Genomic DNA, 24332 nt, shown 5'->3' with positions numbered 1-24332 from the left:
ACCAAGCAGAACTGAGTGATGTATAATCTGTTTCATTACATTAACAGGTGTCAGTGAGTGGTCAGGCCACATAATGGCAGCGTTCCAGGCTGACTGCGTTGCAGGTGCACGCCAGATCGCGCAATGCCTGGATAGGTGTTCATCATATCAGTTAACTACATCATATATTTTTTTTTTATTTAACTAGGCAAGTCAGTTAAGAACAAATTCTTATTTTCAATGACGGCCTAGGAACAGTGCCTGTTCAGGGGCAGAACGACAGATTTGTCGGGGGATTTGCTCGGGGGTTTGACCTTGCAACCTTCTGGTTACTAGTCCAATGCTCTAACCACTAGGCTACCCTGCCGTCCCCGATATAGCAATCGGATGCTTGACTGCGGTTGATGAAATGGCACAAAACCAAGTGGATGCAATGCGATGTCTGCAATGTAGTTGGCCTGGAACGTGACCAATGCTTTGAGGGTGTGAAAACTGTGTAGGAGGAGAGGCAAATTAACCTTTGCGAATACATCTCTAAGAGTAGGAACAACAGAACTACTCTTACCTCAGTCTGCAACGTGTCGGTAATTAATTGATAATGAGCATTACTCCTTGAAGGCAAAGGGCCTACTGGTAAGTATATTATTAGAAGTGGTTATTTACTATTTAAGTTGATTTTTTTACTATTTAAATATGATGGGACTCATGTATAATAATGTCCTATTTCAAATGAAAGTTGAAGTGAAGTTGATTTAAAGTTCAAGTTTATAGGGGAGACCTGCAGTTGATAAATCCCAGTTTGGACTTATAACTCGGTTATTATGATATGTACCCATTTGATTCTTGAAGAATATAAGTTATAAATGCTTCATGAGCTTAGTTCAACTCTCTTACCCGGTCAGAACCTAAAATAGTCAATTGTTTTGTAAACAAGGTCATTGCAAACAAACATTAAAATGCAGTTAAAGAGCAATTGCCCCTAAAAAGCAACTTCTTGTTTTGAAAAGGACCTATGTGACATCGATGTGAGTCAGAAACATGTATTCTAGTGTCAAATTTGACCACAAAGTGTAAACAGGATCATTTTTTAAAATCATAAACAGTCTCTTCCAAAACTGAGATAATAGGAATAAATTGTATGTCACGGAATGAAGGGTTGTGTACCGTGAAAGATTTCCATGGGTTGGGTTTATTTTAATCCTCCCTACAGCTGACAGCACCCAAGTAATCATCCATTCAGAGCGCAGCCGCACATGACCGGATTCAAATTGGACCTAACTTGCGTACAACTTTTCCCATGTGGTTTCTTCTTTCACAGACTATATGGAAATAATGACCTCTCCCTAAATATTTGGTTCAAATGATTCATCTTGTGTATGGTTTCCTAGAAACAATGGTGACTCAACTTACCCCACTCTCACCTAAAATGCTTTTTTGTCAATTGTGTACACCTGGAGAAATGAACTTTTATTTATCGGCTAGCACTCGTAATAGGATAGGATAGGATTAACTCTAAATGTCCCCAAGGAGAAATTGTCTGAGACGCACAGTACTGCTGTGTACAAAAATAGACACAGGTTATTACACACTATGTGTGTGTGTGTGTATTACACATACATACATTGCACGTCATCTCTGTCATACACAATGTACATGTCTCGTATCACTCAAATAACCCCCATTTTGAATCAGTTCCTCTCGTAGTTCTCATTTAGTTCTCTACAGATAACCACCCTATTCTGTTTTTGAAACGGTTAGATCTGTGTGAGTGACAGGAAGGCTATATTTGCTACAGGAAGGCTATATTTCCTATGTACCTCTTGTTGATGCTAAAAAAAAAAATCACTTGAGTTATGTCCCAAATGGCACCCTATTCCCCATAGGCTTCTGGTTAGAAGTAGTGCACTGCATAGCAACGGGGTGCCATATGAGATACACAGGCTTGGGTTATATGATACAATGTAGACTTCACAAATGAAACCACAGTTATGTGTAACGACAGAATCATTCACAACTCACTAGTACACACTAAAACCCTTTTTTTAAGGTTCTATAAAAACATGTTCATACGGTTCTACATAGAACCATTAAAAAAGGCTCCATATATCACCAAAAAAGGGTTCCACTATGGTTACAACCCTTTTTGGGGCAAAATATAATATTTTTTTATGGTTCTTTACTGAACCTTTTATGGATAATGGTTATGTAAAGAACATTTCTCAATCTCTAATGTTCTTTGTAGAACCACACCGGGGTTTTTTATTATTCTGGTTAAATAGTCATATTGTTAAAGTTCCATAGGTTTTATAATTGTGTTAATGAACAAGGTGAAACAGGTGTGCTAGCTCTGGTCCCTGAGAGAATTGAGTCCTACTGACTTAGTCACCTGTTCTCAATTGACATAAGGACATTTGTGAGTCTTTCACAAGACACAATCATTGGCCATGGTCATATATAACATGTAATAGTGTAAAACAACAGATTTGATGGAATGACACTCACTCATGGTTGCACAAAAAAAAGCTGTGCTCAATTCACGCCCCAAAATATTCAAACGAGCCCGCTGACCCTGCATTTAACCAAAACAGGAAAGAACCCCATTTGTTTTAACTGCAAAGAACCATTGAAGGGTTCTTTTGGTCAGTATGGTTCCATGTAGGACCATCAACCTTTCCAAAGGACCCTTGAGGAAGCAATTTTTTTTGTGTGTACAACTGCAGGGATCCCTCTCTCAATCTTAGACCCTGTGCTGTTATCATGTAGACTACAGTGTCTTCTTTTCTCTTTGTGTCTTTGCTACGTCCTCTAGGCAAAGAGACAACCAAATAATGATGAACTACACTGAGGAAGCGAGACATGGCTTTTACACCAAAGGTTCCCACCATGAGAACATCCTGTTTGCTAGCTTTTACATCTTGGTCTTTGTGGTCGCCGTGCCTGGCAACACCTTGGCATTGTGGGTGTTCTGTCGTCAGGCTGACACCTCACCCTCCAAGCTCTTTCTAAAGCACCTGGCCATAGCAGATGTCTCCTACGTGCTGATCTTGCCCATGCGGATGGTCTACCACTTCTCAGACAGCCACTGGCCCTTTGGAGAGGTCCCCTGTCGCCTGGTGGGGTTTCTCTTCTACCTCAACATGTACTGCAGTCTTTACTTCATGACCTGCATCAGCCTGGACCGCCTCTTGGCCCTGGTCCTACCGCTCAGGTCACGGTCAATGAGGAAGGCTTCATATGCCAGAGTGGTAGTGGTAATCCTGTGGGTCACAGTGACTGTGTCTATGGCTCCCTTGCTATTCTCCAAAAAACAAACGATGATTCAGGTTGACAACACAACCGTGATCATGTGTAATCAGCTGTACTTGGAAAAGACTTCTCCCAATGCACTGGTGTCAACCATGGTGGCGTTTAGTATTCCTCTGGTCACTATAGTGGTATCCTATATTTTAATCCTGTTGAAACTGAAGGGCATCGAGCAACAGGAGGGAAGCTCGATCAGAGACAAGGCCATCAGGATGATCCTTCTCATCATGGTGAACTTCCTGGTTGCTTTTGTGCCCTATCACTTGAACCGTTTCATCTACATTGAGAGACACACTCATAGCGACATGGAAACTGCGTCCATTGAGGCTCTGGCACTAGCCAACCGAGTCACTTCCGCACTAACCTGTTTGAGTGGAGCTTTGGATCCTATTATGTACTTTTTTATGGCAAGTACTTATCAAAGTATACTGCTGCAGCTGTTCTGTAGAGACAGGAGAGCGGACCAGCCAACCACAACCTGATCTGGGATCAGGTCTCGCCGGTACATAATCCTTTTTTTTTTTTTTTAAGGCTAAACTGATCCTAGATCAGCACTCCTCCTGCTCTGAGACCAGTACAAGTGAATGCTTGCAGTGATTCAATTACTATTTAATATTACAATGGCAATGTACAGTGTTGAATCCTACAGTATGATCTCATTGTGGAGTTGTGCAATAAAGGCTACATGCAAATATCTTATTAAAAATAATGGTTGGTAGACCTATATGTATGAAAATGAATCTTATTTCTAAGTTGTTTTACCATTGCTGTTATTGTATTGTAGTGTAGGCATATGGTATGCCTATTATTAAACTTTTTGGCTAAATTAATAAATACAATTTTATTTTTCACATACACGTGTTTAGCAGATGTTATTGCAGGTGTAGTGAAATGCTTGTGTTTCTAGATCCAACAGTGCAGTAATATCTAACAATTTCACGAAAATACACACAGATATAAAGTTAAGGAATTAAAAATATATAAATATTTGGACGAGCAATGTCAGTGGCATAGACTAAGATACAGTAGAATAGGATAGAATACAGTATATACATATGAGATGAGTAATGCAAAATATGTAAACATTATTAAAGTGACTAGTGTTCCATTTGTAAAGTGGCCAGTGATTTCAAGTCTATGGGCAGCAGCCTCTAATGTGCTAATGATGGTTATTTAACAGTCTGATGGCCTTGAGATAGAAGCTGTTTTTTAGTCTCTCGGTCCCTGCTTTGATGCATCTGTACTGACCACGCCTTCTGGATGATAGCGGGGTGAACAGGCAGTGGCTCGGGTGGTTGTTGTCCTTGATGATCTTTTTGGCCTTCCTATGACATCGGGTGCTGTAGGTGTCCTGGAGGGCAGGTAGTTTGCCTCTGGTGATGCGTTGGGCAGACCGCACCACTCTCTGGAGAGCCCTGCGGTTGCAGGCGGTGCAGTTGTCGTTCCAGGCAGTGATACAGCCAAACAGGATGCTCTCAATTGTGCATCTGTAAAAGTTTGTGAGGGTTTTAGGTGCCAAGACAAATTTCTTCAGCCTCCTGAGGTTGAAGAGTCGCTGTTGAGCCTTCTTCACCACACTGTCTGTGTGTGTAACTGATGTGAAATGGCTAGCTAGTTAGCGGTGGTGCACGCTAATAGCGTTTCAATAGGGTGACGTCACTCGCTCTGAGACCTGAAGTAGTTGTTCCCCTTGCTCTGCTTTTGTGGAGCGATGGGTAACGATGCTTCGTGGGTGTCAGTTGTTGATGTGTGCAGAGGGTCCCTGGTCCGAGCCCGGGTCGGGGCGAGGGGACGGACGAAAGCTAAACTGTTACATTGATGCTGTTGACCCGGATCACTGGTTGCTGCGGAAAATGAGGAGGTCAAAAAGGGGGGTGAGTGTAACTGATGTGAAATGGCTAGCTAGTTAGCGGTGGTGCGCACTAATAGCGTTTCAATCAGGTGACGTCACTCGCTCTGAGACCTGAAGTAGTTGTTCCCCTTGCTCTGCAAGGGCCACAGCTTTTGTGGAGCGATGGGTTAAGATGCTTCGTGGGTGACTGTTGTTGATGTGTGCAGAGGGAGCCCGGGTCGGGACGGAAGCTAAACTGTTACATGTGGTTGGACCATTTCAGATCGTCAGTGATGTGCGGTCCCCTAAAAGTGGATAGGGGCTTGCTCCCTGCTGTTTCCTGAACTACTCCTTTGTTTTGTTGATGCTGGGTGAGAGGTTATTTTCTTGGCACCACACTCCCAGGGCCCTCACCTCCTCCCTGTAGGCTCTCGTTATTGTTGGCAATCAGGCCTACAACCGTTTGTCTCGTCTGCACACTTGATGATTGAGTTGGAGGGGTGTGGTCACGCCTGTTCATGGGTGAACAGGGAGTACAGGAGGGGGCTGAGCACACATCCTTGTGGGGCCCAAGAGTTGAGGATCAGCGAAGTGGAGGTGTTGTTTCCCACCTTCAACACCTAGGGGGGCGGCCCATCAGGAAGTCCAGGACCCAGTTGCACAGGGCGCGGTTCAGGCCTATTGCCTCGAGCTTAATGATGAGCTCGGAGGGTACTATGGTGTTGAATGCTGAGCAATAGTCAATGAACAGCATTCTTACATAGGTATTCCTCTTGTCCAGGTGGAATAGGGAAGTGTGATGACGATTGCATCGTCTGTGGATCTATTGGGGGGGTGTCAGGTAAAGTAGAGGTGATATGATCCTTGACCAGTCTCTCAAAGCGCTTCGTGATGACAGAAGTGAGTGCTACGCGGCGATAGTCATTTAGTTCAGTTACCTTTGCTTTCTTGGGTACCGGAACAATGGTGGACATTTTCAAGTACGTAGGAACAGCAAGAGATTGAATATGCCCGTAAACACTCCGGCCAGCTGGTCTGCGCATGCTCTGAAGACGCGGCTAGGGATGCCGTCTGGGGCAATTTATTACATTCTTCCAAATAGTGTGTATTACCATCACATAAAAAGATGCCAGAAAACTGTATTCTTTCCGAATGAACAGCCTCCCTAATGTATCCACCCAGTGAGCCTGAGCAGAAGCCTGAGGTATTTCTGTGTTTGGGATACAACCTTGAGATATTTTTTTAGGGGGGGTGATTCGCAAATTACTTTGACTTCGGTGAGGACCCGTAGGGAGGATATCTTGTTACCAGGGCAGCCAGGAAGAAGCTACGCCACGGGGATAGCTGTGTGTGAGTATTTATTGGACTCCTTTCGAAAAAAGCAATCGGAATCATTCAATATGCTAGCCAACTATTCGAAATATAGCTAGGTCCATAAGAGCTAAATAGTATTGCTATCTAACGTTAGCTAGGTACGTGCCATAGACAGTCCATAATGTCTGTGCAAGCCAGTCACATCTGGCTCCATCTTCGTCTCACCCGTTCTTGCAATAACAGGTAATGTTAGGTACCGTTAGCTAGCTAACGAGATATCTAATGTTAGATAGCATCATTAAAACTGATGTAACTAACGTTAACGTTATGTTAAAGCTACGTGTCGCATACTAAAAATAGGTCGTGACCAGAAGCGAAGTTTCAGCGCGAGATGTTGTTGCGCCCTGGACCAGAGTTAAAATCAATGCAAACGTAAATGTTGTCACATTCACTGGCAAGCAGTTTCTATTTTTGTTGTTGTTGTTGCTACATTTGGTCACGTGCATTATCGGTTACTATAATATATCCCCACCATATGCATTCATTATCCCTTTATTTATTGGGTTGCTAGCTAGCTCGCTAAGACATACTTTTTCGGTCATCACTCCCCGTCCTGCGTGTTGCAGCCAATGACATGCCAATCACTGGCTTCATCCCTAGGAGCAGGAATGACCATCCGGAAGGTTTAGTTCAGTAAGGCCACTGTGGAGTGCCTGGTCCAGAGCCACCATCACCATGGGTACAGCCTCCTCCCTGGTGAGCCCTGGGGAGGTGATAGAGGATGCGTATGGGGGCGAGGGTGGGGAGGCCTGTGAGATACCTGTGGAGGTCAAACCTAAAGCCCGCCTCCTGCGGAGCTCCTTTCGCCGAGGGCCCAGGGTAATTGGAGCCAGCTTCAAATCCACAGGCTCTGTGGACCTGGAGTACACCGCCGAATACGAACGGCTCCGTAAGGAGTATGAGATTTTCCGGGTTAGCAAGAACAATGAGATCACCTCCATGCAGAAGAAGGAGGCCAAGCTGGACGAGGAGAACAAGAGGCTGAGAGCTGAGCTGCAGGTGAGAGCAGGGCCACTGTTTAAAAAGGGTTGACATTTAGTACGAAAAAGTATGAAAATGTATGCACTCTGTAAGTCGCTCTGGATAATACCGTCTGCTAAATAACTAAAATGTGATGTAAATGTACCTTCTGTCCATATAGCCTCATCTTATTCATTCTGATCTAAAATGCACAACTGATCCTAGATCAGAGTCTTAAGATTCCCCTGTTCTGAGATTCTTTGTGAATACAGGCCCATAACTTTTACAATGCATGGGCAAGGTAGGTAGACAATAGCCTGTCTTTTGATTTCCTCTATCAAGAGTCCAGTTCAGGGGCCGTGTATCAAGCATCTCATAATAAGAGTGCTGATCTAGGATCAGGTCTTCCCTGGCCATGGCATCTTATTGTACTACTTGTCACTAACAGTGATGATCATCACGTTTCTTCCAGGCTCTGCAGAAGACCTACCAAAAGATCCTGAGAGAGAAGGAGAGTGCCCTAGAGGCTAAGTACCAAGCCATGGAGAGAGCCGCCACCTTTGAGCACGACAGGGACAAAGTCAAACGGCAGTTTAAGGTATCCCCAATAGATAGCTGTTACTCCCAGGCAAACACACAGTAGGGCACATAATAGAGAGTAGGGGGTAACAATACCCTAGTGTGATGTTCCATCTGGGATTTGAACCGGCAACCTTCTGATCTCAAGTCAGCTACTTAACCTACGGCTCATCATTATGAAACCATAACATTCTCCCCTGTGGCCTGGCTAGTCTAGCGGTAATGCCGTAGCCTCCAGCACACACGTCTACGGTGTCGGCACAGATTCAAATCCGGCCTACTGCTCTTCGACTCAACCTTTCTCTTTCTTTCCCCACTATCATTCTCTATCTGTTCAAGAAAATTGTTAAATACCTTAACATATATATTTTTTTAAAACTACAAGAATCTTCTCTAAATGTCAGATCTTCCGGGAGACCAAAGAGAAGGAGATCCAGGACCTGCTGCGAGCCAAGAGGGACTTGGAGGCCAAGCTACAGCAGCTGCAAGCTCAGGGCATCATGGTGTACGACCCGGACGACTCGGATGACGATGACAACCACACCACTGTCACAGGTAAAGGACAAAACAGATTGTGCCGACGAACGGTTAAAAGCAGCGGGTGTCTTTTTTTTTCTCCCCATTTCCCACAAATTCTACATGTTGAATCGCCACCGTTCGTCGCAGGGGATCTACTGAGTACAGCCGACATTCGTTTTATCTTGAAGGCCACCCTGCATCTCACACATGCAGGGCCCCATAGGAATGAATATGGCAATTCCAGCATCCAGTAGCTCAATGCAGTCAAATGGGGAAACGAATAGTGCAATTAAACTATTAAAAAATCCAGATTTTACCAAAATTGCTGAACAGTTTACTTAAAACTTGTCAAAGTATCAACCAAGTAACGCTTCACAATCGTCTCAATTCCTCAAACGTCAGTTACTCAAAAAGCTGACGTAGTCGTCTGTAATTTGCCTGTCTCAAGCTGCAGGGACTCCGTGTGATTACTGGGGTGGTGGAGTGCTGGGCAGTGAGCCCTCTATGGGCAGCATGATGCAACTGCAGCAGACATTCAGAGGACCAGAGTTTGCTCACAGCTTGTGCGATGTGGAGGGCCCATTTGCCAATGTCAGCAGAGGTAAGCAAGCAAGGGTTTGATCTTTACACAGTTGTATGTATTTGAGCCTTGGTGTCTCAGCTGGTTGTATACTGTATGTGTTTTGTGTATATAAACGTGTTCTTTAGAGGGTGAAAGCTATTGTTTAGGCCACTCCACACAACTGGTACAGAATCTTAGCGACTATGTGGTCATACACTTGGAACACAAAGACTATGGGGTGGGTTAGTGCTATCGGCCATTTTGTGTTCAAGTGGGTTAATTGCTGCAAGCTTGTTGAAAAGTAATTGGCAGAGGGTGTGTGTGTGTGTGTGTGTGTGTGTGTGTGTGTGTGTGTGTGTGTGTGTGTGTGTGTGTGTGTGTGTGTGTGTGTGTGTGTGTGTGTGTGTGTGTGTGTGTGTGTGTGTGTGTGTGTGTGTGTGTGTGTGTGTGTGTACACTATATAGTATTAGTATTATGTGTGTGTATCTTTCAGATGACTGGGATGCTGCTGTGGCCAGTCTGCTGCAGGTGTCTCCTCACGTGTCCCAGGCATTATGGAGCAACACGGTGCGCTGCTACCTGATCTCGACCCAGGAGACACAGGCTGAGCTGGACATCTTCACCCAGGTACTGGTACACCAGGGATTGAAATGAAAGGATAGTTCACTCAAATGTTTTCAGGTGACCTATCCCTTTAAGGATTTGGGGCACTGACCAGCTCGACTCGTAGACCAGCTTGGAATTCTACTAGCCAAGGTTCCAAAATCTGTGTCATATTCTCACATTTTCTACTAGCCGGGTCTGAAAAGTACTAGCGTCTACCGCGCTAGCTTAATTTACTTCCCCACAATGAATTCACCCTTAAGTACTTTTTTATCTAGCTATATAACACATCTCTCTTCACTTCTCTCTCTTTCTTTCTCTTCCTTTCTCTTCCTATCTCATTTCTGTCTCCTTTCCTTCCCAGAGCTACTCTCCTAGGCTGCGGAGTCTGTGTGAGGGGCTGGGCCATTTCTACCTGAACATCTGTTTCCCTGAGGAGAGTGCAGCCTCCTATGCCCTGGAACGCAGACAGGAGATGGAGCGGAGCTCTGTGTGTGTGCTCCTTCTTAAATCCTCCATCACTAGGTCAGTGGTTCCCTGTATAACTACTGTTTGACCACGTACTGCTGACAACGTCATGAAACAATGCACCCGCTTCAACGGGGCAGAAGGCAGTGTGTTGTGATTCTGGTTGGTCAGATAACTAGCAACAATGAAAAGACGCTGCCATGTGGGGAATCGTAGGTGACTCGTTTCGTCTTGTTCTGATAACATGTTTGTTTTTAGGTGTTTTGACTGATGTCACAACAATGCTAATATGGCTACAATTTGCTAGCTAGCTAACCAGCAACTGTAATGATGTATTTTATAGACAACAATTGCTCATTTAAATAAATATTAGAGACAAAATATAGTTTACATGCGGTCTACAATCTAAGCCAACCCCGTCTATTTTGACCCACAGTTGCACACCCTTCGGTTTCGTTGCTAAGCAGGCAGGGCAACCTCTTGAGTTTCTCTGTGGCTCCCTCTCTTCTGCACTACCAGGTTAAAGTGATGTGAAGTGCTGCTGTTATAGGCTATAGCATGTTCTAACATGTTCTAACAGGTTATAGTGTGTTACTCTCTCTGTGCGTGTGTAGTTGTGTGTTGGAGGATGCGGAGGAGGCCTTTGTGAAGAACCCAGACGGTCATCCCCTGGTACTCTACCTCAGGACTGTGGAGGACCACCCTCTCAGCGGCCCCACCAGGCAACTGCTGGAGCGGGTCAACGCCGCAGACAAGGCAGCCAAAGTCAAGGTAGCCAATGGCATACGGATGTGGTCTGTGTGGTCCAACGGTTAGTGTCTGCGGCACACATGTATACCAGAGTCGACATGAGTTAGAATCCAACCCATTGCTTTTCTGACTTGCAATTCCTTCCTACCTTTTACTCTCTCCTCCTTCACTGGCCTATGTCAGTAATGAAATCAATAGAACAAATCTATCTTTGCGTATGGCAAACACAACATTTAGCAATTAGGGTTAAGTGCCTTGCTCGAGAGCATCCTAACCTGTTGCATCACCGCCTGGTATGGCAACTGCTTGGCGTTTGACCGTAATGCGCTACGGAGGTTAGTGCGTACGGCCCAGTACATCACTGGGGCCAAGCCTCCTGCCATCCAGGACCTATATACTAGGCGGTGTCAGAGGAAGGCTCAAAACATTTTCAAAGGCTACTCACTGTTTATTATCTATGCATAGTCACTTTACAAATGACCTCAACTAACCTGTACCCTCGCACATTGACTCGGTACCGGTACACGCTGTATATAGCATCGTTATTGTTTTGTCATTTTCTTGTTACTTTCGGAAAACATATATATATATTTTTTTCACTTTAGTTTATTTAGTAAATATTTCCTGAACTCTGTTTATTGAACTGCATTGTTGGTTAAGGGCTTGTAAGTAAGCATTTCACGGTAAGGTCTACTACACCTGTTGTATTCGGCACGTGACAAATCAAATTTGATATAAATTTCCCAAAAGGACATCAACAGATTTTTCACCTAGTCAGCTCAGGGATTCGAACCAGCGCCCTTTCGGTTACTGGCCAAACAGTTTTAAACACTACCTTCTACCCACTAACCTTCTGCCCCAACACCTGAAAATCTTGAGCTGAGTATGCCAGTTCCAGATATTCATATGTTATATGTCATATATTAAATATATGGTATTCATTCCACTATGTATACATACATATACAGAGGGGTAGAATAAGGAACTGGCTGGGTGTTGTGTTTGTGATACGCAAAGATTGATTTGTTCTACTGGCAGAAATTGTCGTATTGTGTTTTATGGCAATATCAGAAGTGAAGATTCCATGGTGTATGAATGTCCTATAGCCTGGCTATTATACCGCTGTGCCACTTTCATAGGTAGTGGACCATGGTGGCTCCCCAGAGGAAGGAGCGTCTATGATCTATACTCAGCTGGAGAAAGTAATCAAACAGGTAGGCCTACAAACCCTAGGGGGCCAGGTCAAAAGTAGTGCACTATACTAGATACACTCTTAGGTGGGGAAAAAATAACCTGAAATGGGTTCTTCAGCTGTCCCCATAGGAGAACCCTTTGAAAAACCCTTTTTAGTTCCAGGTAGAACCTTTTTGGTTCCAGGTAGCCCTTTTGGGTTCCATGTTAAAACCCTTTCCACGGAAAGTTCTACATGGAACCCAAAGGGGTTCTCCTATGGGGACAGCAGAAGAACCCTTTTGGAACCCTTTTTTCTAAGAGTGTAGTATACCTTTGTCTCTCTCCCTCCCTCTCTGACAGGAACTGCTGGGTTTGGAGGGCAGCGACGTGGACGGTAAGGATTCGGGGATAGACGAGGGGCGCGAGGAGGATTCAGGGGACGTGCTGTGGGACCTGCATGATGAGCAGGAGCAGATCGAGGCCTATCAGCAAGCCTGCAGCGCCGCAGCTCAACTGGGCTTCCAGAAGGTGGGTCTCTCTCTCTCTAGCTCAGTAGGAAGGCATGATTTTATTTATAGGATTTTGTGACTAAAGGGTTATTTTACTCGTTGTTGAGTTTGCATATCATCGTCACGGTTTCTCCTCTGTACTGAACATGCGCTTTTTTGAAAACTTTGGAATGCGTTACCAGTGGACAAATCAACAAAATACTCAAATATACGTTTTTGAGTAAAATATCCCTTTTCAGGTGGAATATTCCAAATGATGACTAGCAGTGATAAAGTGTAATAGATGAGTGTTAACTTTAGTAATAACGGTTGCTTGTGTGGGTTGAGAGGAGCTTCTGCATGACGGGTGATGTCATGCTCTGTCCTCAGTACATAGATCGTCTGAATGACATGGTGGCAGCCCCTCCTCCCACCCCTCCACTGCTGGTATCAGGGGGACCCGGCTCTGGGAAGTCTCTCCTGCTGTCCAAATGGTAAGAGCTCAGCCATTATCCATTTAAAAACGACCTTTTACATTATTTGACCTTAAGTGTTTTAATAATCAATCAACTCAATTCTTCCTCCAGGATTGAGCTGCAGCAGAAACACTCCCCCAACACGTTGTTCCTGTACCATTTTGTGGGGCGACCTCTTTCCACCAGCTCTGAGCCTGTACTCATTATTAAACGCCTCACTGTGAAGCTGCTGCAGCATTTCTGGTCCATCTCTGGGTTATCCATGGACCCCTCCAAGATCCTCGAGGAGTTCCCTCGCTGGCTAGAGAGACTGTCTTCCAGACACCAAGGCAACATCATCATCATCATCGACTCCATTGACCAGATACAGGTACTAGGCTACTGCCACAGTAAGACCGTAGAGAGGCGAACGCGTCGGGGGATGGAGGTCGTTCGGGAACACTGAAATGTCTGTAACTTTGAAATGCACTTTTCTTTTTTTTTTTACACGGGTTTTCGAATCATTTAGCCAGATACTGTAAATATTGGATGTGTTTTTAGCAACGTGTAATTAACATTTACGGCACATAGAATGTCCCCAGATGTCCCTGTTTTGATATTGTCAGTTAACAGGTCAGTTTGTTACTCTGAGGTTTGTATCTTTTGATATTCTACTGTATTTTCCCTCAGCAAGCAGAGAGGCACATGAAGTGGCTGATTGACCCCCTGCCGGTCAACGTCAGAGTGGTGGTGTCTGTCAACGTGGAGACTTGTCCCCAGGCCTGGAGGTAGAGTACACAATTTGTCAGTTAGTCCATACAAAATGACTCCAGATCAGTCCTATGTCAACATATGTAATGCTAATGTAGTGCCTGAGTAATGCCTGGAAGAAGGTACACCTATGTATAATGTCATAGATATGTATTGTGTTGCCTATGTAGTGCCTATGTATTTTGGGGTATGATATAAGGTTCCTGTGTAATGCCTATGTATTGTGGCCTAATAGTGATTGTGTGATATGACTGTTGTTTTCCAGACTGTGGCCCACCCTCCACCTGGACCCCCTGAACCCCAGAGAGGTGAAGAGTGTCATCAACACAGAGTGCCTGGCAGCTGACGTCAAACTCACTAAAGACCAGGTGGGTGTTCAACTGATATCACTTTGTTACTACTGGAAGTTCAGTGTAAAAAAGAAAAGGCCAAATCACCTTTTAAGTAATGTACATCAAACCAAATAATTGAGTTTATTTGACCATGCAATTTTTAACAGGCACCGCATGCCCCCATCACTCCCATTTAGATTATTAGCTAGCGGTGTTTAAAATTAGCTGAAGTTTGTAGTGGCTGTTTTCAAAAGAATCAAACCATGGATTACAGTTTATTCTGGTTCATTGACTACTTTCCGGGTGGGGAACCATCTAACATCAATTAGTAGAATACTGCACTTCCCCCTTTTAACTCCCATGACGAGAGGATCTGTGTGTGTCAAACGGTGGCTGAGCGTCTGTCCGTTCAACAGGATAAGAAACTGGAGAGACACTGTCGCTCTGCATCCACATGTAACTCCCTGTATGTCACCCTGCTAGCCAAGATGATCACCAAGTGAGTAAACTGTGTGTGTGTGGGCGTGTCTCTTTGTGTGTGTGTGTGTGTGTGGGCGTGTCTCTTTGTGTGTGTGTGTGTGTGTGGTATTGTCTATAGATGTGTTGCGTTGTGTCCCAGCTGTAGGTGTGCCTGGTCGTTGGAGAGGACTCTAGAGCAGTGTCTGCTGTGTCAGGACACCATGTCTCTGTACAGATTGGGCCTCAAGGTGGCGTTAGATTCTCTCAGCACAGACGGGGAGAGACACGTCATGAGAGAGGTAAGGGACCATCACGGTCCTTCACCACTGCAGATGTAGGATCTTCATTTGCAACAGCAGGAAAATAATCCTGCAGCAACAGGAAAGGTGAATTATTATTTGGACTATAATCAATGGACATTTTTGTAGGGGTTGATACATTTTTTGTTAGGGCAAATCTAGTCTGAAATTTCTGTAGAAATTACAAACTTTAGAAGCCTTTTTGAAACTCAAATACACTACAGGTTTGCATTTCCGGCTGTGCAAGAAAATTCTCAGCAACGTTGTTGCATTTCAACGCGCAGCGGTCTAAGGCACTAAGGCAGTGCTTGAGGTATCACCACAGACCTGGGTTCGGTCCCAGGCTGTGTCACAATCTGCCCGTGCCCGGTAGTCCCATAGGGCGGTGCACAATTGGCCCAGCGTTGTCCGAGTTAGGGGAGGGTTTGGCTGGGGGGCTTTACTTGGCTCATCGCGCTCTAGTGACTCCTTGTGGGGGGCTGGGCGCCTGCAGGCTGACTCCGGTTGTCAGTTGAACAGTGTTTCCTCCGACACATTGGTGCGTCTGGCTTCTGGGTTAAGCGGGTGGGTGTTAAGGAGCGCGGTTTGGAGGACGCATGACTCGACTTTCGCCTCTCCCGAGCCCGTTGGGGAGTTGCAGCAATGAGACAAGATCGTAATTGGATATGAAAAATTGGGTCGAAAAGAGGGGGGGTGAAAGAAGAAAAAAGTACATGGTCAAAAGTAGTGCATAATATAGGGAATAGGATGCAATTTGGGATGAAGACCAGGGCCTAAAATGTACTTTTTGGTCCACCAGCCACTGGGCCAGGTAGATTAAAAAAATAAAATAAAAACGTTTTTAATTTAAATGCCAGCCACTCAGATTTTTACCATAATTACATCAAAAAACACAAACAGATGACCATGCTTGGAAATGTTTCTAAAACAATACATTTATTAGTAAGAAGTAATGTGGTATAATGCTCAATTTCATAGAATTTTGTTTGTGACCCGAGTCTTTTAATTAACAGAATATCAGAGACAAAATGTTCAGCTGGCCCGTTTTAAGGGCGGGAGGTTACTGTGGTAGAGCATGCAGCGCCTGGGTTGTGGGTTCGATTCCCACGGGAGACCAGTACGACAAAAGTATAATAATGTATGTACTCACTAATGTAAGTCGCTCTGGATAAGAGCGTCTACTAAATTACTCAAATCTTCATGTAAATGTATCGGGGACACTTGAGTCCTGTCACGTGTGTGTGTGTGTGTGTGTGAGATTTGGGATCTGACTAGGAAGTCACTTCGTTGAAGCAGCAGACTCAAACTAACGTTGAAAAACTACCCAACTTGTGAACAAAACAATGTAAATAGCCAAGAAGCATGAGGTCAAAGTCTCACTTTGTAAATTAGACCAACTTTTATGCCTCCAAAAATGAATCTATCAGAACTTCACTCATTGCGCACAGCTCCCATGCCAGGCATTGTTTCTGTGCGAGGTGGAATCCAGGATTCCAATTTATTTGTGCAATTAGCAGCTATGAAACAAAACAGCAGAAATACTTTGAAAACAGCTACTGCAGCATTTTTATAAACCTAACCCGCACATGTGCGCTCATACTGGACTTTACTATTTTTAATACCTAGTCAGTTGTACAACTGAATGCCTTCAACTCCACATTTAACCCAACCCCTCTGAATCAGATGATGTAATGCTCTTACTGTAGAGCCCTGTAAATTGACCACCCGCCAACATGGCTGGTGAAATAGACATTGTTACCCGCCAATACCTTAACCTAACTGCATTTGGCAGGGGGTGGGACATTCTGTGGTACCACTAACCATCGGAATAGTTTCACATGCCTTTTATTTAGAATGTGACATCAAGGGTTTTCCCAAGAATGTTGAAGCTGATTATCTGTTCTGCTTTCCTTCGTGTGTGTGTGTGTGTGTGTGTGTGTGTGTGTGTGTGTGTGTGTGTGTTGATTCCCTCCCTCAGATGCTGTGTCTGGTGTGTGCCAGTCACAACGGTGTGAGTGAGTCAGAGGTGCTGGCGGTGTTTCCAGACCTGGGCCTGCCTGTCCTCTCCTCCCTCCTCTACACCCTACAGAGACTCTGTATTGTAGGCCTGGGCTGTGGACTCATCAGGTTCCAGCACCTACAGGTTAGCTTTCGGTCTCCCCTACAAACACTATAGGATGAGAGCATTGAAATCTCCCTGTTTGGTCCACTGGCAACAGTTTGTGTGTGTGTGTGTGCGCGTGAGTAATAATCTCTCCGACTCTGAAACTCAATTATGTTAAATGTAAGTGAGAGGCTTCACACTGGCTTTCTGTTGACGCCGTCTCTGTGCTTTAGGCCGCGGAGGCCGTCCGGCTGGAGTTTATGGATGGAGGGACCTGCTCTCCTGCCTACAGAGAGAAGCTCATCCACTACTTCAGCCAGCAACTCAGGTCTGGCCAACCACTAGTAACATGGCCAGCATCATGTTATATCATAGAATTAATATTAGCAATAGTGACTGGAGTTCATCTTTGACGACACAATAAGTGTTGGTGTGAATTTAACGTGTGTGTGTGTGTGTTCAGTCAGGACAGGGTAACGTGGCGGGTGGCAGACGAGCTGCCCTGGCTACTCCAGCAGCAGGAGGACAGGGCCAAGCTGCAGCTCAGCCTCCTTAACCTCTTTGTCTCCCAGAACCTCTACAAGAGGTCAGACTTCTATATAACAATGAGACTGTTTGCCATTCTACTGTTTACTTTCTGTGTCTTTTGGTTTTGACTTGGTCTGGGTAGTAGTATATTCTCCTATGTTTTTTGGCATTTGTATCGGTGATTGATCTGTGCACAGACTTCACCTTGACTCAAAATGTGCAATACATGAGATCAACAGGAACCATAAACATCAATTAAAGTTCTGATATGTCTGTTGGTGTTCCTAGGGGCCATTTCTCCGAGCTGCTGGCCTACTGGCAGTATGTGGGCAAAGACAAGAGCTCCATGGCCACTGAGTACTTTGACTCTCTGAAGCACTATGAGAAGAGCTGTGCGAGTGAGGACAGCATGATCAGGCTGGGCAACCTGTATGAGACACTGGGTCGCTTCCTCAAAGACTTGGGCCTGCTCAGTCAGGTATGTGCGTAGAAAGTGGGTAGTAAAATGACCGCCAGCCCACCCAGTACAGACCCATTGATTTGAAATGGGGATTTCTGATCTATGGGTACGTGACAGTAATTCAGACCCCTTGACTTTTTCCACATTTATTTACATTACAGCCTTATTCTAAAATGGATTAAATTGTCCCCCCCCCCCCCTCATCAATCTACACACAATACCCCGTAATGACAACGCAAAAACAGGTTTTTAGACATTTTTGCAAATGTATTCAAAATAAAAAATAATATCAAATGTACATAATAAGTATTCAGACCCTTTACTCAGTACTTTGTTGAAGCACCTTTGGCAGCGATTACTGCCTCAAATCTTCTTGGGTATGACACTACAAGCTTGGCTACACAGCTATTTTCAGATCTCTCCAGAGATGTTCGATCAAGGTTCAAGTCGGCACTGGTTGGGCCACTCAAAAACATTTGTAGACTTGTCCCGAAGCCGTGTGCTTATGGTCATTGCCTTGTTGGAAGGTGAACCTTTGCCCCAGTCTGAGGTCATGAGTGCTCTGGAGCAGGTTTTCATCAAGGATCACTCTGTACTTTGTGCCGTTCATCTTTCCCTCGATCCTAACTAGTCTCCCAGTCCCTGCCGCTGAAAAACATCCTCACAGCATGATGCTGCCACCACCATGCTTCACCGTAGGGATGGTGCCAGGTTTCCTCCAGTCCTGACGCTTCGCATTCAGGCCGAAGAGTTCAATCTTTGTTTCATCTTTTTTTTTTTATCATAGTCTGAGAGTCCTTTGGGTGCCTTTTGGCTAACTCCCAAGTTGGCTGTCATGTGCCTTTTACTGAGGAGTGGCTTCCATCTGGCCACTCTACATAAAGGCCTGATTGGTGGAGTGCTGCAGAGATGTTTGTCCTTCTGGAAGGATCTCCCATCTCCACAGAGAAACTCGCGAGCTCTGTCGGAGTGAGAGGGAAAAAAAATATTTAATACATTTTAGAATACGGCTGTAACGTAACAAAATGTGGGAAGGGGTCTGAATACTTTCCGAAATACACTGTATGTTGTCATGCTGTCGACACACTACATGATAAACGTGTCCGTCCGTCCACCCATGTTTCTCCAGGCGGTAGCTCCCTTACAGAGGTCACTGGAGATCCGGGAGACGGCCCTGGACCCGGACCACCCCAGTGTTGCCCTGTCCCTACACCAGCTGGCCGGGGTTTATGTCCAGTGGAGGAAGTATGGCAATGCAGAGCAGTTCTACAAGCAGGCCCTGGAGATCAGTGAGAACGCCTACGGCTCAGACCACGCCTGTGTCGCACGCGAACTGGACTCCCTGGCCATGCTCTACCAGAAGCAGAACAAGTGAGTGAGTGAGAGTGAAGGGAGGTGTGTGGGTGGGCCTGTTTCAAGTAAAGTTACTTTGTTATTGATGGGTCATCTGTTAACAGGTATGAGCAAGCCGAGAAATTGAGGAAGAGGTCTGTGAGGATTCGCCAAAAGACTGCCCGCCAGAAAGGCCATATGGTGAGGACACATTAGCATGGTTGGTTGTCCCTCCTGCTTTATGGCTTTTTTGTGTGTGCTTTAATTAAGGATTGGGTCACTTTTTTTCAATTTTCACCTAAAATGAAAAATCTAATGCATACATATTACACATATTACACACTCTCTCTCTGCAAAATGGCTTTAGTGTGTGTGTGTTCATGTGTACTTGTGTGTAATGTATATACATTAATAGTGAATTGACCGTGCCTCTATCTCTGCAGTATGGCTTCACTCTGCTGCGTCGGCGGGCCCTCCAGTTAGAGGAGCTGACTCTGGGTAAAGACACAGCAGATTGTGCCAAGACCTTCAACGAGCTGGGAGTCCTCTACTACCTCCAGAACAACCTGGAGTGAGTCAGTCCTTACACATCTACACCTTGTGTAGGTAGCTGTTAACGATGACGCTAAAGATAACCTAAGGATACAAAGTAGTCTACACCTACCCGGCAGAGTGATATCATGATTATTTCCATCAATCCAGTGGCCGTTTGTTTTGCAAACTTTGCAATCACATGAGCGCTAAAGAAATATTGATAGCTAACCAAACAATGGTCTCTTGCTGGTGCTCACTTACATTAAAGGGCAACTACACCCCAAAATCCTAAATTATTCGATTTTTCCCAGACCTCAAAAGTGGTTTAAACATGGTCGTGGACTTAAAACATCAAAGGTTGTTGTTTTTCCCAAAAAAACAGAAACCAGGAAAAACAAAAAGGAGCAAATCAAATTTAGGAAAAAACTCTATGGAATCAGGCAAAAAATATCACAGATTTATAGGGTCCTAAATATGGGACCCGTGAAATATGATGCCTCTGCTTGGCATTTAGCATTAAAGGAAATCTTTTGGTATTTGTTTCATTAGTCCATTGTTAATATAGCCCCACCCATCTCTTTAAGGATTCACATGTGAGGCCATATGCTTAACAGAGTGAGTAAGGTACTGTAGTATACAACCAAATATTTAAAGACTAAAAGTGGTACGAAATAGTAGCCTACAATAGGGGAAAACTCCAGTTAAAGTTGGGTATTTGCATAGTAGCAATATCAAAAATAGAAAGTGTCCAGACAAAAAATATTGTGTAAATATTTTCTAATTATTAGATGATGCTTACCCAGACACTAGGGGTTGTACCAAGTAGTTGACACAAAATGAGTGTCGTAACGGATATAAGCAATTTTCTGGATACGATTATGATCCAAGTCTTTTTTTTGTGATTAGGTGCCAGCATGCATATTTCTCATGTGTCAGTACAATATGTTTTAGAAACTCTGTGACTTAAGTCAGTCATGTGCGTGGTCTAAATAACTAAACTGGCTATTTTACCTGTCTGTAAAGAGAAAGGCGGGGCTGTACGTTGATCCTGCTGCTCTGATTGGATAGAGTGAAGCTGTATTTCTCCGTCCACTCGCGTCATCATTTACCCTCATCACTTTTCCTCGCATGTTTTCGGTCTGCTCATTTAGATTGCTAGTATGTAAGTCACATGGCGATGACGTTTGCTATCAAGGTGCATAATATCTAACAAGTGGGGCAAGGGTGGTAAAAATAGATGAAACGCTAATGCACATTTTGACTAACAGCAAACTTGGCTGCCGACTGCAAACTGAGCACTCACAGACACACACACACCCAGCCGTCCGCTCGCTGCTCCTAATCTGCAGCTTTTTTCGCAGTGAGAATGCGCAGGGAGGTATTTTGAAAAGATCTATTTACGCATATTAAAACATTTCTGGGTTTTTTTCGATCACAAGTATCATTTGATGACTATCAACTGTCAATTTACGGATACAATTAGGAATACGAGTATGGCCATGTCGGCACAACCCTACCAGACACACTTGTCTAAATTGATGGATCATGTGAAAGAAATGTTTAACCACCTCCCAGCCACATCTAAGTCATCACTATTGTCTAGACATGTTCACCCCAATGTACACATAATCACCCCCAGACACACCTGGCTAACTTGATGGGTCATGTAATCATCTGGCGAAGTGGAGTCTTTTGTTTAGACATGTAGCTAGCTAGCTAAACAATTAACCATAATCCCAAATTATACTACTAGCAATACAAACTGATTGTCATAGCTAACCGCCATGCATGAAATGCTGTAGCTAAAGCTAATCAACTAGGTTCAATGTTAGCTAGCTAGCTAACATTAGGCTATAACTAGCAATGCAAATGGCTTTCTGAGATATAAATAATATTACTACACAGATCATACACTTAACGTTAGTGAGCCAGCAAGCTAACGTTCGCTAGCTAGCTAACAGTACACTTTAACTTGCAATGAAAAACATCTTTCTGACAAAATTAGAAATGTATAATATCTGAAAATGTAGCTAGACTCTTGACCGTCTACCTGGATGGACGCTTCTCGGCAGACTAGAACCCTTTTAACTCTGTTTTGTTTGTAAAGCTAAGGACAATGCTATAATATGCTATTATTTTCTTCATATCATGTTTCATTAGATCTGTCTAAAATAAATACTGGATTTATTGTGAAGGTGTAGGCTATATGTCATGAGAATTTTCAATCCCAATGATAATAACTAACAATCATTAGCTTTGACCAATCCCCGAGGTTTGTAAGACCATGGGTTTAATAATAATTAGGCAAAGACTCAGTTTATGCGAAAGGTTAGTACAGTTTATTCCCGAGAACGTTCTGAAGTCCATTATACAAACACAGTCTTTATAACACACACAAACAAGTTCAAATCTTAAACTATGCCTTGCTCAGACAGTCTGTGTTTTCCCATTACACAGATACATTGTTTCTTTAATCTGCAACGTGTTTCATACTTTTCTGCAAGCCTAACAGAATGTCCTGAACACAGTAGTACAACTCATCTGTCGATAGCTCCTCTTATCATTTGTTTCACACTTGCACCCTGCTTACATACTAAAAAAGGAACAAACGGTCCTTTTTCTAATTCTGACTAAAACTGCACACATCAGATTATAGTTTTATCATTCTAATAAATGTCATACAATTACGTTTTCAGAGTGGAATTATTTAATCATTATCTTTAAACATATCAATTATTTTATCACTATATTACATGGATTTATTAGGCTTTTTAAAATGGCTTGTAGGCTTTTTTTTAAATGGCTTGTAGGCTATGTTTGGAAGCCAGGAGATGCCAGGAGATGCCAAATGTGTTTATGTTCATTAACGGTCAATTACCGTGAGACCGACCAGTTATTTGCTTGACAATCACCGGCTGACAAAATTTCATGACCGACACAGCCCTAATCTCAGCCAATCATTGCTAATGGGAAGGTTCCTGCCTTTTTCCGTGGCTAAGCCAACAATTGTATTTGTATTTACAAATGTCGTACAAGTTTGTTATTAAGGCACATGAATGTTCCAGAAACAATCATTTTGAAGTAGTGATGTGCGACATACGCCTAGCTTCCTGAAACAGGTCACATATGATGCTGCGTTTTGCATCATGTGGGCCAGATTTCTGTATTTTGAAAACTTGATTGCTGACATGAAACACATTTTGGGACTATCAACAATGAACTAATGAAACAAATACCAAAATATATATATTTTTTGGGGTGGAGTTGTCCTTTAAGGAGATGTATTGGGGGTAAGGCCCTGCCATAGACTAGCGTCCTGTCAAGGGGGTGTACAGTACATGCAGGTTTATGCCCTAATGCGTTGTTCTGGCTTACGCAAGGCTTACTTACTTAATTCACTTTTTCAAACCCTCCACTTTACAGCTGTTATTATATTTGATTGCCAAATGAAGGAAGGTAAAGTTTAACCAATGGTTTTCAATTTGATTTGTTTTTGAATGTATTTCACTAGCTAGCTACTCCAGCTACACTAGAAACGTTTAAAGTATTTAAAAAAAAATTCAAATAGTATTTGAACCGAGGCCTCTCTCTGTGTCCAGGGCGGCCAAAGTGTTCCTGACTCGTTCTCTGGAGATGCGTCAGCGTGTGTTGGGGCCGGACCACCCCGACTGTGCCCAGTCCCTCAACAACTTGGCGGCCCTACACACTGAGAGGAGAGAGTACGAGACCGCTGAGGACATGTACGAAAGAGCCCTGGACATCCGGAAGAGAGCCCTGTCCCCTGACCACCCCTCCCTGGCCTACACCCTGAAACACCTGGCAATGCTCTACAAACGCAGGGTGAGTTTAGGAGATGGGACGTGGGGCTGTTGTACAGACCCTATAAAGCGTAAAAACAAAGAGTAAGTTATACATTAAAGCAGTGGTATTCGAAGTCGGGATTGTGACCCTTGGTGTCTGTGTGGGGGGTGTCTTTGGACTTGGGGTGGGGTTGTGAGAAATACTTGCCAAAAAAATGGGTTCCTCAGAAATTCTGCTGGAAAAAATGGGGTCCCCACTGAAATTGTTTAAAGTATACATTCAAATGCTTTTAGTCCACTCCAGATGTAGGATTAATCTGAGTGCAACCGTCCCATGTCTGGTAACTTTATGTGCATTGCTGTTTGAAAGTTAACCTAGAATTCTTGTTCCTCACTCGCCTCAAATTCTATTCGCTTGTAGCTTGTGTGTTATCCTGATTCGTGAGGCTGACAGGGGAGATGTTTGTGTTGCCCAGGGGAAGCTGGAGAAGGCTGTTCCTCTGTATGAGCTGGCTCTGGACATCAGGGAGAAGAGTTTTGGACCTAAACACCCCAGTGTGGCCACAGCATTGGTTAACCTGGCTGTACTCTACTGCCACCTGGTGAGAGGACCAACACTTATAACAGTTAACTGCATAACAGACCTGTGTTCAAATACTTGAAAAATCC

General features: G+C 44.1%; 2 protein-coding genes across 3 annotated transcripts in view; both read left to right on the top strand.

Moving 5' to 3' along the window:
• Window positions 1–317: 317 nt before the first annotated feature.
• Window positions 318–3764, top strand: LOC139366835 (uracil nucleotide/cysteinyl leukotriene receptor). Its single transcript, XM_071104529.1, has 2 exons — window positions 318–612; window positions 2789–3764. Exon 2 carries the CDS (start codon window positions 2808–2810, stop codon window positions 3762–3764), a length of 957 nt encoding a protein of 318 aa, XP_070960630.1. The 5' UTR covers window positions 318–612; window positions 2789–2807.
• A 2652-nt stretch (window positions 3765–6416) lies between these two features.
• The window catches only part of LOC139367204 (nephronophthisis 3), a 24299-nt gene continuing 6383 nt past the window's right edge, over window positions 6417–24332 (top strand). The window contains exons 1-25 of one of the 2 annotated variants that reach the window (XM_071105391.1): window positions 6417–6463; window positions 7088–7486; window positions 7920–8045; window positions 8431–8581; window positions 8994–9146; window positions 9601–9734; window positions 10075–10235; window positions 10793–10949; window positions 12068–12142; window positions 12462–12629; window positions 12980–13083; window positions 13177–13435; window positions 13735–13832; window positions 14081–14183; window positions 14564–14646; window positions 14767–14905; window positions 16884–17048; window positions 17243–17337; window positions 17473–17595; window positions 17826–18015; window positions 19127–19368; window positions 19455–19530; window positions 19773–19900; window positions 23463–23703; window positions 24140–24265. In XM_071105391.1, the coding sequence (XP_070961492.1) occupies window positions 7163–7486; window positions 7920–8045; window positions 8431–8581; window positions 8994–9146; window positions 9601–9734; window positions 10075–10235; window positions 10793–10949; window positions 12068–12142; window positions 12462–12629; window positions 12980–13083; window positions 13177–13435; window positions 13735–13832; window positions 14081–14183; window positions 14564–14646; window positions 14767–14905; window positions 16884–17048; window positions 17243–17337; window positions 17473–17595; window positions 17826–18015; window positions 19127–19368; window positions 19455–19530; window positions 19773–19900; window positions 23463–23703; window positions 24140–24265 (3621 nt within the window). In that variant the 5' untranslated portion in view covers window positions 6417–6463; window positions 7088–7162. Of the gene's footprint in view, window positions 6464–6967; window positions 7487–7919; window positions 8046–8430; window positions 8582–8993; window positions 9147–9600; window positions 9735–10074; window positions 10236–10792; window positions 10950–12067; window positions 12143–12461; window positions 12630–12979; window positions 13084–13176; window positions 13436–13734; window positions 13833–14080; window positions 14184–14563; window positions 14647–14766; window positions 14906–16883; window positions 17049–17242; window positions 17338–17472; window positions 17596–17825; window positions 18016–19126; window positions 19369–19454; window positions 19531–19772; window positions 19901–23462; window positions 23704–24139; window positions 24266–24332 lie in introns of those variants that run through there. The other variant, XM_071105393.1, reaches the window with a different exon arrangement.

This window comes from Oncorhynchus clarkii, chromosome 15, assembly GCF_045791955.1.
Source record: "Oncorhynchus clarkii lewisi isolate Uvic-CL-2024 chromosome 15, UVic_Ocla_1.0, whole genome shotgun sequence".
NCBI classification, from domain to species: Eukaryota; Metazoa; Chordata; class Actinopteri; order Salmoniformes; family Salmonidae; genus Oncorhynchus; species Oncorhynchus clarkii.
Note: the sequence above shows the minus strand (reverse complement) of the source record. Positions and strands in the feature narration are given on the sequence as shown.